The 16,595-nt window shown below is 40.1% G+C and overlaps 1 protein-coding gene across 1 annotated transcript in view; it reads left to right on the forward strand.

Annotated features, from left to right (window-relative positions):
* The first annotated feature begins 389 nt into the window (after positions 1 to 389).
* LOC135557211 (TOX high mobility group box family member 3-like) overlaps positions 390 to 16,595 on the forward strand; it is a 59,812-nt gene continuing 43,606 nt past the window's right edge. Inside the window, exon 1 of the mRNA XM_064990418.1 lies at positions 390 to 1,150. Within this exon, the coding sequence (XP_064846490.1) occupies positions 1,049 to 1,150 (102 nt within the window). The 5' untranslated portion in view covers positions 390 to 1,048. The remainder of the gene's footprint in view (positions 1,151 to 16,595) is intronic.

Here is a 16,595-nt window from a genome sequence, read left to right on the forward strand (position 1 = left end):
GGCTTTCAAAACTCATGTTTGTTTGTTTTGAAGAGATTTTCATTAGGAAAAATGTGTGATTTAGTAAAGCACATAGAAACAATTATAGTAATAAGGTTCATGACCATTTTATTACCAGTTTATTACAAACATAAACAAATTGTTTGTATCCCACTCAATTCGCAATTCAATCAACTGCTGTAAAAACATGTGTATATTGCTGATTGAGTATTTTGATATAAAATCTGTCAATCAAAGTATCCCCAGAGACTGAAAGCAGAGTAAAATGTAACGATCTAGTGTTTTCATTGAGGCAAATGCTGGCTAAATGGGAGTGGCGTGCTGTGTTCGGGGAGTAGCCCGATTTGTTCACACATTGTTCATCAACAGAGCCAAAGACTGAACCAAGCCTCTATCTAGTGTTGTAAAGCAAATCTACTAATTCCACATTATTGGTTGACCGCACAAATTTATCAGATTTTGTCCCAAACCCCACTCTCCACTGGTGGAACACTATAGCAGAATTCTAGGGAATACAATATCCTCATTGCTTTGTGCTACCTTCGCCAACTACTGTGCAAACTTGAGGAAAAACAACTTCTGAAAGAAACGAGAGGGTGGGGGGAAAACTTCTTATTATACACCTATTACAACGTTAGCTCTATTTTCAATTTTGTTTCGCAAGCTGAACAGGGGAAGGACGATTGTGCAGTCTGTCCCTGCCGGTCGCGTGGCTTCTTTGTGTACAGCAGCTGCCTCTAAATGCATGGGCAAACATCACCGCTTGGCGCATATATCATAAACCTTGAGGACGAGCTTGGACATAGCTCAACCGTTATTTGGGTTTCAAAACTATGAAAAGCTTCTTCAACAAATAGAAGAGGAATAACAAAACGTCGTATTTTATCCCTTACCTCTTCTTATCCCGCTTTCTATTTATTTGATTTACGGTCCCGATAAAGCTTGCCCGCCTCGCCGCCTTTCTCTCACTCTGTGCGCGTGGATTGTAAAAAGGTAGAAACAAATTGAGGTCTGTTCACAGTACAGCTGCGCTGTTGCCTGGTACATCATGGATGTACGGTTTTATCCGACTGCTGGAGGAAATCCTATTCCAGGAGACCCACCAAACCTGGATTTTTCCCACTGTTTGGGCTACTACAACTATAATAAGGTGAGCATTTGTGATCTACATTGTTTTGCGTACTTCTATCTTGTTTCTGCACACTGTATTCAAACCCCATTCCCCCTGAGTCCAGACAGACTGATACAATGGCAAATGGTGTTGTACTCGATTGGGAATGTTTTCTTTTAGAATTAATTAGGCTACTTCATCATCTAATCCTATTCTGCATTGGCATTACAAAGCTTTTATAAAATAGACAGAATAACACAATAAGACAAGAGGTCGTTTTACCAGTGCATTACACACTTTTATCAATTAGGCAAGTTTTACCATCTTCATTTGGTGCTGGAGTTCTGCATGTCATAATGTTTACGCGTTGAAATGCTTTCTCATATAGCACATCTCCCTGTTGGACGAAGTTTTGGTATCCTATCTCTTGCAGAGTAAGCTATTCATGCCTGGTGGCAGTGACACTGCTACTTTACAATGAGTGATCGACTTGATTACATGTGTGACAGAGCCTTTAAAAAGTGTCTTGATCCATAATAATTTAATCATTTAATGTGCAGTGTTTATAATTCCACCTGGAGCTTCTAGTCTACATCATCAATCAACATGCAGTTCATATGTTTTAGATTCTCTGAAGGCACATGATAAAGTGATGTCACTACCTATAGAGCTGGTCATATTTGAGGCCAATTCATGAATTGTGAAAGGTATTAATTGTCCTTGAAGTGAGCAGGTTGTTTATGTTGATATCTGATGTCTGATTCAACTGCTGTTGTTTCAGATCGTGATCCCTTCTTTTGCTCACAGATAACATGTCCCTTTTTACTGATGTGTTGCAGTGTTTTGAAAAATAATGTCATACTTTCCCTAGTAGGGTTATCCTATGTGAGATATCCTTACACAAACAGTCCCAGAATGACAGGTGGTTTGGTACACAACCAGCAGCAGATATTTGGTGTTTTTGTATCACAAGCACAAAGGAGTATTTGTTTTGAAAAGGATAATGGCTCTATTTGACAACATCTTCAGGATGTGGAAGCATGGTAAGCTGCCAAAAGAGAGAGACAGTCCATATCAAATGAGTTTCCAGACCTTTCCCCAGAACATCCTCTAAAACTGTTCTGAGAAGCAGTAGAAAACGTAATATAATCCTGTTCTGAGAACATTCTGAGACCAGAGCAGTGTTTGCGTCTGCTTAGCCAAATAGCCCAGGCTTGTTAAAGCTCCCAAGTGCAACCACATTTGTTTGACTGTCCTATAATAGATAAAGTGTGGTTTTGTGTTTGCTTGAAAACTCCCCGGGCCAAAGTTTGAGAAAGGAAATAGTATTTCTGTCAGGAATAGGCCAAAATGCAATTGTAGTCTGAGAGGGAGAGGAAATGAAGCACTCCCTCTGCAACATGTCTCATCACAAACCACATATCACATGCCAATTCAGAAGCCCCTGCATGCTGAGTGGAAGGGAGATTTGCATGTGTTTGCATAATGCAAGGCACATCATCCCGAAACTGATTCGACCAAACTCATAGAGAGGAAACATTAGTCATCCAGACGATGTGTCAGGTTTTCAAGTTGTAGAGACTCAAATTAACGTGGGTTGATAAAAGAGTTATTTATTATAGCTTTCATGTCAAGTTCCCACTCCAAGAAGCTTTAACAGTGCCTTGGTCAATGTCAATGGGTACTCAATGTGATGTATAAACAGTAACACCCTCAAAATGTTGTCTGAGGAAATAATTCCGTTTTAATCACTTTCAAACATCACAGATTCTTTTAAATCTACAGAAACATCCAAATGAGTGGCACAATCTTAATTAGGTATTACAGTCATCATGATTCATGACTAATGAATCCAGCCGTGATTTGGCAATGAGATGAAGGGGATATGTTAATATCATGTACTTTACAAGGGAACATGAGCTGCTAGTAATCTAGTAGAATTGAACCTCGGACCCTTGATGATAAATGTCATTAAGAGCTGATTTAAAGCACACTTCATCTATGCTACCTATTATTCTATACCTTTTTAATATTTAATGTGTGGATTGTGTTCAGGTGTATGACAGGGCAGTCTCAGCAGGGTGCCTTTGGTAAAGTGCTTTGATTTAAGCTGGGACACAAGGCAACTATGTTTAGGGGTATATACCCACAGGGACTCTTTTTAGCCACTGATTGGTTGGTAGTTGGTACTTCAGAAATTGTGTGCAGTCTTACATTACATTCAATTTATCTGGGATAATGACTTGGCTTTTACTGGCTCTTTGGTTTATACTGAGCACATGTGGTCTTAGTCAGTGAAATTTACAAGAAGCCCGGCTTCACTTGTGAAACCTTATGAATACACGCCTAGATTATTTCTGGTCATCGGGGTGTATTTTCTCTCCTTTTCTGTCTCAAAAGTTGAATCTTTTATATGTCCCCCTTGGTTTAAATGTGGGACAGTTTGTGGTCTACATAACTGGGCAAACTCTTCAGATTGGACACTACTAAAGGCTGTGAGCTTTTTTGGTATTTTCTCAACTGTACTGGTTTACATCTAGCATGTCTCAAAGTCAGGTTTGATTTGACTGTTTGATTGACTGAAATGCCTTTGTTCATGAGCGTGCCCCCCCCCCCCCCCCCTCCCCTGTTACTGGCACATTCATAGTCCTGTGTTATACTCCCCTGAAGTTTAATAATGTTTTAGATGTAATATACATTTCATTAGCTGCACTGGTAGAGGTAATTAGTTGGTTGTTACCAGATGTAACTGAGGAATGTGTTGCACCTGCAACACTGTCACTACTACAGAGTTTCAGTTTGTGAAACTAATACTAATACGGCCAGTAAGTGATTATAAATTGTGGATGGCTATGTTCAGATCCAAAGTTTATGTAATATGCATTAGCATTGTGTTAACTGTGATTGATATCATTTTTCCACTGTTCCGTAGCCATACTTTTCTGTTGGTTTAAAAGGTGTCATTACGGAAGAGTGAATGATTGTCTTCCAAGAATCCTTTCAATGACAACCGCTGTAAACAGGAAGTGTGTTTCACTGAGCAGGGTTGATAGTAAATGCTGATTGGCTCTGATGACAAATAGCCTCTGTGACTGTACCAAATGGATATGTCTCCTCTTATCCAAGGAAACGCTTATCAATGGATTATATTTCAACTTTGAGTTGTATCAACCACTTGTCTGTCATACGTAATAGACTATATACACTGTAAGAACAACAAATGGGAAGTTATTCACAGCATAACACATTGTTAATAGTTTACTCCATGTGTAACTCTGTGTTGTTGTCTGTTCACACTGTTATGCTTTGTCTTGGCCAGGTCGCAGTTGCAAATGAGAACTTGTTCTCAACTAGCCTACCTGGTTAAATAAAGTTGAAATAAAAAATAAAATAAATAAGTAAATGAGGATGGAAGGCTGCAGCTGCAGTCGGCATACTCTAGGACTTTACTGAGCCTTTAAATGAGTCATGTAGGTGAAACAAAAGCCTGATTGAGGATGGGTTGGATCCTATTGTCCCTTGCATATGTATAGGAAACAAAGCATAAAGGACATAAATAGACTCAGAGATGCTACATTACAGTCCCTTCACACCAGAAAACCCTTGGGGCAATATCTCCCCATTGTCCCCTACAGCCAGATTGGCCTAGCCCCCCGTGGTCTTTGTTGTCCCGTCTGTGGATTGGTACTGAAGGGGTTAAGACGCTCTTCAAACACACAGTGGGCCGTGTGCATCTTGTCAGTGTACACAGCTGGTGCCATTTCACCACACACACATTGTAAACATATCCAAACACTACTAGGACTCTAAATCGCTGGTACCCCGAGAAGCTGCTTACTTTGCCGTTTTCTAAAGTTGATGGATGTAACTGAAGTTATATGTTTAAATGTTTAAATGTTGAGGAAGTGAAAAGCTGATGTGTTTCCTGGGCATTTTAATTGCAGCTTGTCAGAAGCCTAGTTCAACAGATTTATTAAAGAGCCAGTTTTCCATTTGAGATTGGGGAAATGTATTTTTAGCTCGCTCACTTGAAGTACAGTACTTGGAACCCCTGAGCTAATGGATGCTCTGTCCGAAAGTGAGTTTCTCTGCAGATTCAGACAATTTCCCCAATTTCTATCTACATTATTTAAACTGGTGTGTGTATGTGATTAACGATGTAGTGTTTACGTTTTTGTCCTAGCTCTGAACTTCTATCAGCTCAGTAAAGCTTCCTGCATGGAAGACACTAATAGTTGTTGCTATGGAAGCTGTGTCTGGACTGTGAGTCATATTCTGTATATTAGAGGTGGCCTTGTGGTGGAACATTAGTAGATCATACTGTCTGCTTTCTATGGCTGCGCTGTAGATGATCTAAGCTATTACACGCATCATTCCTTACACACACACACACACACACACACACACACACACACACACACACACACACACACACACACACACACACACACACACACACACACACACACACACACACACACACACACACACACACACACAGGGAGTGCTCCTGTTTGTGTTTGTATGTCTCTGCGGTGTCCACTTTTAATCCAACCACCACCCAGTGCTCATGAATCCATTCCATCTCCTCACATCACCATCATCAGCCAGCAGGCTGCATGTAGATAAGAGTTCACACAGTATTGCTACATTTGAATATCCACACTAGCATACTACTTAGAATGAAACAATATAATGGGCATGCACGGCAAGCGGTACCGATGCACCAAGTCTAGAACGAACAGGACCCTGAACAGCTTCTACCCCCAAGCCATAAGACTGCTAAATAGTTAGTTAAATAGTTAACCAATAGCTACCCGGACTATTTGCATTGACCCTTTGTGCACCAACTCTTCTGACTCATCACATACTGTACCCTGCTTCTACTGTTTATTTTCTAACCTGTTGCATTGTCACTTTATAGCTACCGATATGTACATATCTACTTCAATTACCTCGTACCCCTGCACATCGACTCAGTACTGGTACTTCCTGTATATAGCCATGTTATTACCTTGTACCCCTGCACAATGACTCAGTACTGGTACTTTCTGTATATAGCCAAGTTACTCATTGTGTATCTACTTTTCTAGTATCATTGTTGAGAAGGGCCCATAAGTAAGCATTTCACTTGTTGTTTACCAAGCATGTGACAAATAAAATATGATTTGATTTTGGAATGTCCACACGAGCCTACGACGTAGAACACATGCCCGATACATTGCTTCCTTTTAAGTAGTATGCTAGTTTGGACATGGGAACAGAGAGACTGTCTCAGAAGGTTCTGTTTTCTCTCTGGACAATCCAACAGCCGTGTCACTGTTACAGCTCCACAGCACTCAGATATAATAGACGGGTAGTAGCTCAGAGCTGAGGTGTCAATGCTCGGTGTAGGGTTACGGTCATTTATCATGACACACCTGCAAGTGAATGAGAGAGAAAGGCCTCATTTAACTAGTATTGCTTAAACTGTCAAAGTTCTGAATCATTTAACAAAGGTACTGTACCCTGGAAACTTGAGCCGTAGCATGTCCTCTGCCTAAGGGTCCTAGATGGACTTTCTTTAGGCTTTAAAACCACAGCCAAGCATTTGCCTGGCTACTCATCCACATCGCTCTGGCCAACTGATGTTTCTTCTCCACGTTGAGTCTGGAATTGCCTCTATCTCCAACGATTACGAGAATGTGGAACACATTCTGTCTGTTCTGATTGGTCCCAGAAACCGATGGATTGGTCCTGAGCTGGCCTATATGATGACATCATTAACTTTGGTACTCTGATTGGTTATACTTGTTAGAGAATATCCAATCGCTAATTAATTTGTTCTCTACAACTACCCTCATTTTGAAGTCACACAAACTACAGTTTTAGACTGAATGTATGGAGCGATTGATAGAGCAGAATAATTAAATTCAGGGTGAGTCGTTAGGCAAGCCTAACATGTCTCTTTATATCACACCAGGGTATACTAACTCACCATGAGATCTTCTTTTTCCACCACGATAAACCGTCTCATCCTATTTGTCTCGCTACATCTCTGACAGCATCAACCTCACTGACTTATTAAAGATAGAATCTGTTCACCCGAACGCCATTGTTATTGTTTTTGTTTTGTCGACTAAACTCAGGTGAGCAGCATCCAAATGGAAATAAGCAGCGTGGTACAACAAATTTCAGTACATCAGTGGAGGCTGCTAAGGGGAGGACGGCTCATAATAATATCTGGAACGAGCAAATGGAATGGCATCAAACACATGGAAACTATGTGTTTGATGTATTTGATACCACGAGCCCATCCTCCCCAATTAAGGTGCCACCAAACTCCTGTCCAGTACATATTCTGCTGTTCTATTGAAGCGTGCAGTGATGTTTGAGGCAAAACAACTGTGTGTGTTGTTTGCTGTAACTTCTGTGGTGTTATAATATCCCAAACGTACATGACAGCTTCACCATTAAGGATTCCATCTTTAAAGAGAGAGAATAAATGATTATGTGCCACAGAAATGGCTTTTACTGTGAATTAAGCAGTGGGACCAGTCAATCAGTTCTGTCTGGGTGATTCAATAAATTGTGTCCTATAAATTATTCGCATTGCAGTTAAGACACTTACATTTATTTTGAAAGCACTGTTGCAGTGAGGCAGCCATCACATTTTTCGCATATCTAATTTCTAATGCCTCGTAATGGGCTGACGGAGGACTGTATCATAAACATTTAACTGATCTCCCCTGGATTTAACCTTTAATCCAACACAGATTGAATTAGTAGATAGATTAGAAATGTGACGTTTTACACAATCAAATATGCATGACCCCCTTCACTCAACACGTGAATAGGAGGTCATGTCAAGAAAACGAGACTTAAAAGTTCAATTGTTTGAATGTGCAATTTTTCCGACCATCCCTTACTGTTCAGAAAGGAAATATTTTCCTTCTCATCAAGGTATTGCTGACTGTTATTATGACATTCATTTGCAGGGAAATGTGTTGTCGTGACTGTGAAATGTCACCTCATTAGTGAGCTATGTGCTGTAGGGACTGAGAGAGAGATATTACGTACAAGGCAAAGGAGATTTATGTGCATCCAAAATGCCACCTAATGCCCTTTGCACTACTTTTGACCAGGGCCCTGGTAAAACAATATGCACTATATAGGGAATAGGGTGCAATATCAGATGCAGCCATACTGTGGTGATTAGTCCAGCTATCCTTTGTTCAGCTGCCCATAGCGCCACCACGACCATGTAACATTCCCATAATGCTCACTGTGTGTCACCACCAGGTTGTCCTTTAGGGAGAAGACAATGGCAGCAGGTGGGCAAATATCCATTAGACCTGCTGAACAAAGAGCACAGAAAATGGAGTAATACAACAGCTATTTGAATGTTTAAATGGAAGACTGAAATGAACCACAGTAACAACGTACTGTTTTTCAATAGGTGATTTAATGTAACTTGGACCTATGCCTTGGTTACTGTAATACAGTAGTTAGCAAATAATCCGTGTCATGTTTAGAACACACTGACTTTAACGGCTATGTTAATCTCCATTTCCAAACTGTTTTCTTACATTTTCCCAGCCAGTGCAGAGGTCCCCAAGCCAACAGCTGGAGTCAGTGTTATGGAAATAGGGGAGCCATGTTGGCCTCAGAAGGTCATAGTCATTGATCGTAGCTCGCCCCTCCCCCAACGTTATATATGTGGTAACAGGGTAAATGTTAAAATCTCACTCTACTAATCCAATTTTACTGCAGCGTTAATAGTGTAGTATTTAAAGTCATCTTCACCTAATAAATAAACTTTAATAGTCTCCTCAAAAGCTGATATAAATTGGAAAAGCGCCATCACACTCTGGCAGATTTTAATTGGATCTTTTATAGACGTGCATTAGAATGATAAGAATATTCTATTGCAGAAAGTCCTTTGTTTTTCCTGGAAATGTAATTTGCCATAATTTATGTTAGAATTAAATGGTAGCAGAGATGTACAGTATATAGGCACTGTGCTGACATGGCCTTGTCTGTCTCTCTTCTATGTGTAGGACTAGCTCTGAGAGTTTTGAAAGAGCTGTTCTTGGGAGAATATTTCTGTTTCTTGTAGAGGTCGGCCGATACTGATACCGATTATTGGAGGACCAGAAAAGCCTATACCGATTATTGGAGGACCAAAAAAGCCGATACCGATTATTGGTGGACCAAAAAAGCCGATACCGAATATTGGTGTACCAAAAAAGCCGATACCGATTATTGGAGGACCAAAAAAGCCGATACAGATTATTGGAGGACCAAAAAAGCCGATACCGATTATTGGAGGACCAAAAAAGCCGATACCGATTATTGGAGGACCAAAAAAGCCGATACCGATTATTGGAAGACCAAAAAAGGCGATACCGATTAATCGGATGATTTTTTATATTTTTTATTTGTAATAATGACAATAACAACAATACTGAATTAACACTTATTTTAACTTAATATAAAACATCAATAAAATCAATTTAGCCTCAAATAAATAATGAAACATGTTCAATTTGGTATAAATAATGCAAAAGCAAAGTGTTGGAGAAGAAAGTAATATGTGCCATGTAAAAATGTGTGCCGTGTAAAATATGTGCCATGTAAAAAAGCTAACGTTTAAGTTCCTTGCTCAGAACATATGAAAGTTGGTGGTTCCTTTTAACATGAGACTTTAATATTCCATTGTAAGAGGTTTTAGGTTGTAGTTAATATGGTACTTATAGGACTATTTCTCTCTATACCATTTGTATTTCATACACCTTTGACTATTGGATGTTCTTATAGGCACTATAGTATTGCCAGTGTAACAGTATAGCTTCCGTCCCCCTCCTCGCCCCTATCATGGCTCGAACCAGGAACACATCGACAACAGCCACACTCGAAGCATCGTTACCCATCGCTCCACAAAAGCCGCGGCCCTTGCAGCGCAGGGGGAATAACAACTCCAAATCTAAAAGCGAGTGACGTTTGAAACAGTATTAGCGTACACCCAGCTAACTAGCTAGCCATTTCACATCGGTTACACCAGCCATGAGACGGATAGGCTTGAAGTCATAAACAGCGCTGTGCTTGTGAAGAGCTGCTGGCAAAACGCACGAAAGTGCAGTTTGAATGCTCAGTCAGACTGCTCTATCAAATCAGACTTAATTATAACATAATAACACACAGAAATACGAGCCATTGGTCATTAATATGATCGAATCCGGAAACTATCATTTTGAAAACACGTTTATTATTTCAGTGAAATACGGAACCGTTCGGTATTTTATCTAACTGGTGGCATCTCTAAGTCTAAATATTCTTGTTACATTGTACAACCTACAATGTATGTCATAATTACGTAAAATTCTGGCAAATTAGTCTGCAATGAGCCAGGCAGCCCAAACTGTTGCATATACCCTGACTCTGCGTGCCATGAACGCAAGAGAAATGACACAATTTCACCTGGTTAATATTGCCTGCTAAACTGGATTAGTAGTTATAACTAGTGATTATGATTGATTGTTTTTTATAAGATAAGTTTAATGCTAGCTAGCAATTTACCTTGGCTTCTACTGCATTCGCGTAACAGGCAGGCTACTCGTGGAGGGCAATGGTTAGAGCGTTGGACTAGTTAACTGTGCGGTTGCAAGATTGGAACCCCTGAGCTGACAAGGTGAACATCTGTCGTTCTGCCCCTGAACAAGGCAGTTAACCCACAGTTCCTAGGCAATCATTGAAAATCAGAATGTGTTCTTAACTGACTTGCCCAGTTCAATAAAAGCTATAAAAAATGTATTTAAAAAAAAAATTAAATCGGAAATCGGTGCCCAAAAATACCGATTTCCGATTGTTATGAAAACTTGAAATCGGCCCTAATTAATCGTCCATTCCGATTAATCGGTCGACCTCTCGTTTCTTGTTGTTTATTTATGGGTTTAAATAGTTGATTGTGTCCATTGTTCTTTAACTGGATAGTAGTGCCTATTCATATATTGATCATTTATCCTCTCTGTCAGAAAGCATTAATCTCATATATGGATACTTAGTATTCATTTATTTGTGTAGTACAAATAAAGTACACAATTCTAGTTACTACTCCTGCCTGTAGTACGTAGCTCCAAGGACACAATTTTCCAAAGCAATCAGTTCACAGTGATGCCTGGAATGTTTTTCTGAAAAAAGTGCTTGACTGTACAACCCAAAACAATTCATCATTATGCCAACATATGAAATAAGACACATGGTGAGTGAGCCCCAATATCAAAACAGGGAAAGAGAAAAAGTGAGAGATAAAAACAGATATTTTACTAAAACATCAAACTCTCTCTAACATATTCAATAACCATTAAGATGTTGTCAGATTGTATCAGCCTATGGGGTGCACCATTACTCTCAATAAAATAACACGTCTGGCAACCACACAAATCCCTCTCACATATCCTCTCTGAACCCAACTTTTGATAAGTAACATACTCCCCCCCCGAGTAGCATTTCCCTATCTGTTCTCAATGTACCACACATTTACTGTAAATCACTATTTAGTTGGAGTGCAGATTTATATGAGTTCACTTTTATATATTGGAGAAAAGATAAAGACATGTAGGGTTTTGTAGAAAGCACTAGCCTATGGATCATTTTTTTTTATCCACCAAGAAACATATGGTTTCTCTCATGCTCTGGCTCGGCTCTAATATGTATTTCATACGCATATTAAAACTGGAAAGTGGTCTCTTTTCAGATGGTTTCCAAAAATTATACAGTGATTGCTTCATTGCTGATTTTATTGGCCTCAGACGTATTGTCTTAAGCAAAAAGCGTGCCTCCCCTTTCCCCTGCCTTAATTCAATGTTGCATTTAGGATGTACCAATAAAGGCCCAATAAGGGGACACTTTGCTGCTGGCCTCCATCTGGATCTCTGAAAGCAGTATTGATGTGGAGGGAGAAGACTTTGAAATGTCATCCACTAGTTGGTTAAGTTCTCTTTTGTTTCTTGGCAATCATTCTTGTGGGGTTTAGAGGTCACTGGTTGCAACCTCTGATTGTTTGCAAACTGATGAGTTGATGAGAGTGTTCCACAATGTATTTGTCTTATAAAGACTCCCCTAGTACATTTGGGAAAGGAGCTGATATTTTAGGCTTTTTGTTTGAGCTCATCTCTTCATTGCAGTGGGACCCAGTGTACACATCCTCACAGGTGGCTATGGTGTGGGATGCCAGTGGTAGGAACCAGGCCAAGGAGAAAGAGGCCTCAGCATTGAGGAGTCCTTTAGTTTCCTCCTGAGACTACATGCTATTGAAAAGTCTTTCATACTCCATTCCTTTCTAGGAAAACGATCTAGTTTCTCTGACAATGGGCAATAACCCTGAACGTTCCTCTCTCCTCTTCGGAAGCTCTTACTCACGTGTGTCTTTCCAGACACATGCAGATCTTGGGAAAGGAGCTTGCTCTCTTATTATTCTCGCTCTTTTTCTCTCTTTCTATAATGGAGACACAGGTACGTTTTTCCTTCCTACCCGCTGATAAATGATAAATGAGAAGTAGAAGCAGAATGATAACATTGTATCAGAGACATTACAGGCAGTTGATTAAAGCGTTAGTTGGGGAGTTAGCCAAGGTTAACAGTCCATAATGAAACACTGTGAAAATAATGATACGCTGCATGGTTTTATGAAGGCTTGTGGCTGCTCAGCAGAGCTGCGTTGACCTTCAGCAGTTACACAAGCTAATCGTGGTGAACCTTCAGCCCCCCTGTAGTTTCCAGCAGACTCAATTAGCTTGTAATATGCATCTTCTAGGAGAGCAGCCTAGACCTTACAGAGTTTTGGTTTTGGGATTGGGATTGTTCTAGTGACATTGAGATTACTGGCAATTCTAAGATAGCTCTGTTAGGTAGTATCACAAGTTGTTTGTCTGATGTACAGTAGCTTGCAAAAGTATTCACCCCCTTGGCATTTTTCCTATTTTGTTGTCTTACTAATTGGAATCAAAATATATTTTTTGGAGGGGGGGGGGGTTGTTTCATTTGATTTACACAACATGCCTACCATGGATTTCATTATCCAAATAAAAATCAATTTAAATTACAGGTTGTAATGCAACAAAATAAGAAAATCGCCAAGGAGGATGAATACTTTTGCAAGGCACTGTGCACCAATACTTAGGGGTTTACCCTTGATACACCAAACTTTCTTTTACATGGGTGTGGCTGGCTTGAATGACAACAGTCATTTAAAGGAATCAAGTATTTCATTGTTGTCGTGGTTTGTTTTCAGTGAAGTCTATTAGAGTGACATTGATTCTCCTGGAGAGAGCCAGAGATTGGTCACTGTCCAATGTCAGATCCTTTGTGTATGTTGAAAGCAGTTGTCTGTTGTTGCAAAGGTCTTAACTTGTGATGTTGTTGAAACAGCAGCATATCTGTATGCTTTGGATAGTAGCTTGGATCATGTTCCTACTGCTTTATCCAGACCATTTGCTACTTAACAGGCCATAGTGCTAGCGGCCTAGCACCATTAGCTTTGATCACTGACTAATAAAGCGTTCTACTATCTAGGGATCCTGTTGCCACAAAACATTGAGGATGTCAGGTGATGTCTTATTTTGATTGAACTGTAAGTGTAAGACATTCGTTCCTATTGGCTAATGACAACATTAGCCTGTTGCTGACATCATAGATTACACCTACTTCTCCTCCACAAACTATCCTCCAGATGCTAATAAGATATTTAAGCAATACTTAGCCTATATAGCGATTAACTATTGCTTCAAAAGATAATACATTTTCTCGGCCCAAATGTGTGAAATACCAGAAAAAAAGCATTGTTTACTGAGGCATGTACCAAGCGAAGCTTCATTCATGTTTATCAACATCTGTGAGTGGTGAGTATTGTAATAAACTGTGGATAAAATGGAATTAAGATGGTCGTTAATGAGGCGATATGCTGAAGTTATATGGAGGAGTGTGAGTTACATATCTTTCTGTAATTACCTCAGTGATTGTCTGATGCTTTGGCTCTTATCAAACATAAACTTGAAGCACATTCCTCTGTGTAATTGTGCTCGCCATTATTATTGCAATTACTGTAAGTTATTACTCATATTGTTCTCTGTTGGACTGGTAGTTTGCTAGTTGCCAAATATGGACTCTAGGGTTGGGCAGTATCCAGATTTTCATACCATTTCTGTAACCTCCCAAAAACATTTATTACATTTTTTATTTGACACACAAAACAATTTAGGCAACAGGGATCTTCATCCAGGGGAATTGAATGTCTCTGCCGTAACCAAGAAGCTTGATCTTGACATCTAGTGACTAACCAAATGCATAGCTGGAGCCCTGAGATAGAATTTATTTGACACATCTTAGAATTCTTATAGTTATACTGAATTTATAGTTGTAAGCAGAGGTGTAGCATGCACCCCTACAGCCACCACGAGGCAGGGGCGCCCCCACATTTCCACTTCACAATAACAGCACTTACAGTTGACCGGGGAGGCTCTAGCAGGGCAGAAATCTGACAACATTACTTTTTGGAAAGTTGGCATCCTATGATAGTGCCACGTTGAAAGTCACTGAGCTCTTCAGTAATCCCATTCTACTGCCAATGGTTGTCAAAGGAGATTACATGGATGTGTGCTCGATTTTATACACCTTTCAGCAACAGGTGTGGCTGAAATAGCCGAATCCACTCATTTGAAGGGGTGTCCACATACTTCTGTAGACATACAGTGCCTTCGGAAAGTATTCAGACATTTTCCACATTATTCTAAAATTGATTAAATTTGAAAAATCCTCAACAATCTACACACAATACTCCATAATGACAAAGGGAAAACAGATTTTCATATTTTTAATGCAGATTTATAAAATATATAAAACAGAAAAACCTTATTTACATAAGTATTCAAACCCTTTGCTATGAGACTCGAAATTGAGCTCAGGTCCTGTTTCCATTGATCATCCTTGAGATGTTTCTACAACTTGATTGGAGTCCACCTGTGGGAAATTGAATTGATTGGACATGATTTGGAAAGGCACACAGCTGTCTGTATAAGGTCCCACAGTTGACAGTGCACGTCAGAGCAAAAACCAAGTCATGAGGTCGAAGGAATTGTCCGTAGACACAGATCTGTTGTGTCGAGGCACAGATCTGGGGAAGGGTACCAAAACATGTCTGCAGCATTGAAGGTCCCCAAGAACATAGTGGCCTCCATTATTCGTAAATGGGAGAAATTTGGAACCACTAAGACTCCTTCTAGAGCTGGCCACCTGGCTAAACTGAGCAATCAGGGGAGAAGGGCATTGGTCAGGGAGCTGACCAAGAACCTGATGGTCACTCTGACAGAGCTCTAGAGTTCCTCTGTGGAGATGGGAGAACCTTCCAGAAGGAAAACCATCTCTGCAGCATTCCACCAATCAGGCCTTTATGGTAGAATGGCCAGATGGAAGCCACTCCTCAGTAAAAGGCACATGACAGCCCGCTTGGAGTTTTCCAAAAGGCACCTAAGAAGCATGGTGATGGAAGCATCATGTTGTGGGGTTGTTTTTCAGCAGAAGGTACTGGGATACCAGTCAGGATCGAGGCAAAGATGAACGGAGCAAAGTACAGAGAGGACCTGAATGAAAACCTGTTCCAGAGTGCTCAGGACCTCAGACTGGGCAAAGTTTCACTTTCCAACAGGACAACAACCCTAAGCACACAGCCGAGACAATGCAAGAGTGGCTTCGGGACAAGTCTCTGAATGTACTTGAGTGGCAAAACCAGAGCCCGGACTTGAACCCGATCAAACATCTCTGGAGACCTGAAAATAGCTGTGCAGCAATGCTCCCCATCCAACTTGACAGAGCTTGAGAGGATCTGCAGAGAAGAATGGGAGAAACTCCCCAAATACAGATGTGCTGAGCTTGTAGCGTCATACCCAAGAATACTTATGTAAATGTGATATTTAAAAATTGTCAAAAACCCTGTTTCTGTTTTGTCATTATGGGGTATTGTGTGTAGATTGATGACGGAAAAAAATCTATTTAATAAATTTTAGAATAAGGCTGTAACAAAATGTTGACAAAGTCAAGGGGGGGGGCTGTGGGCACCCCTGCCTCATGGGGCTGCGGAGGTAGTAAAGTATAACTATAAGAAATCTAAGATGTGTCAAATAATAGTTTTTTTTTTTATAATACCAACTGTATTTCAAAATACCCCAGTATATGGTGTAAACAGTATATCGCCCAACCTAGTGGACTCCCTCAAAGAATTAAAGCATCTTTCCAATTATTTACAGATAGGACAAGCTCAAAGAATTCAAGCATATTTACATTTTTTCTTTCCAATTTATATATTTTTTGCCTGAGGATAGTACATTCAGCAGATGGACTAATGATTACATACACAGCATCCAGGGGCTGCAGGTAGCCTAGTGGTTAGAGCGTTTGGCCAGTAACTGGAAGGTTATTGGATCGAACCCCTAAACTGACAAGGTTGAAGTCT

The sequence above is a fragment of the Oncorhynchus masou genome, chromosome 2 (genome assembly GCF_036934945.1).
Source record: "Oncorhynchus masou masou isolate Uvic2021 chromosome 2, UVic_Omas_1.1, whole genome shotgun sequence".
Taxonomy (NCBI): Eukaryota; Metazoa; Chordata; class Actinopteri; order Salmoniformes; family Salmonidae; genus Oncorhynchus; species Oncorhynchus masou.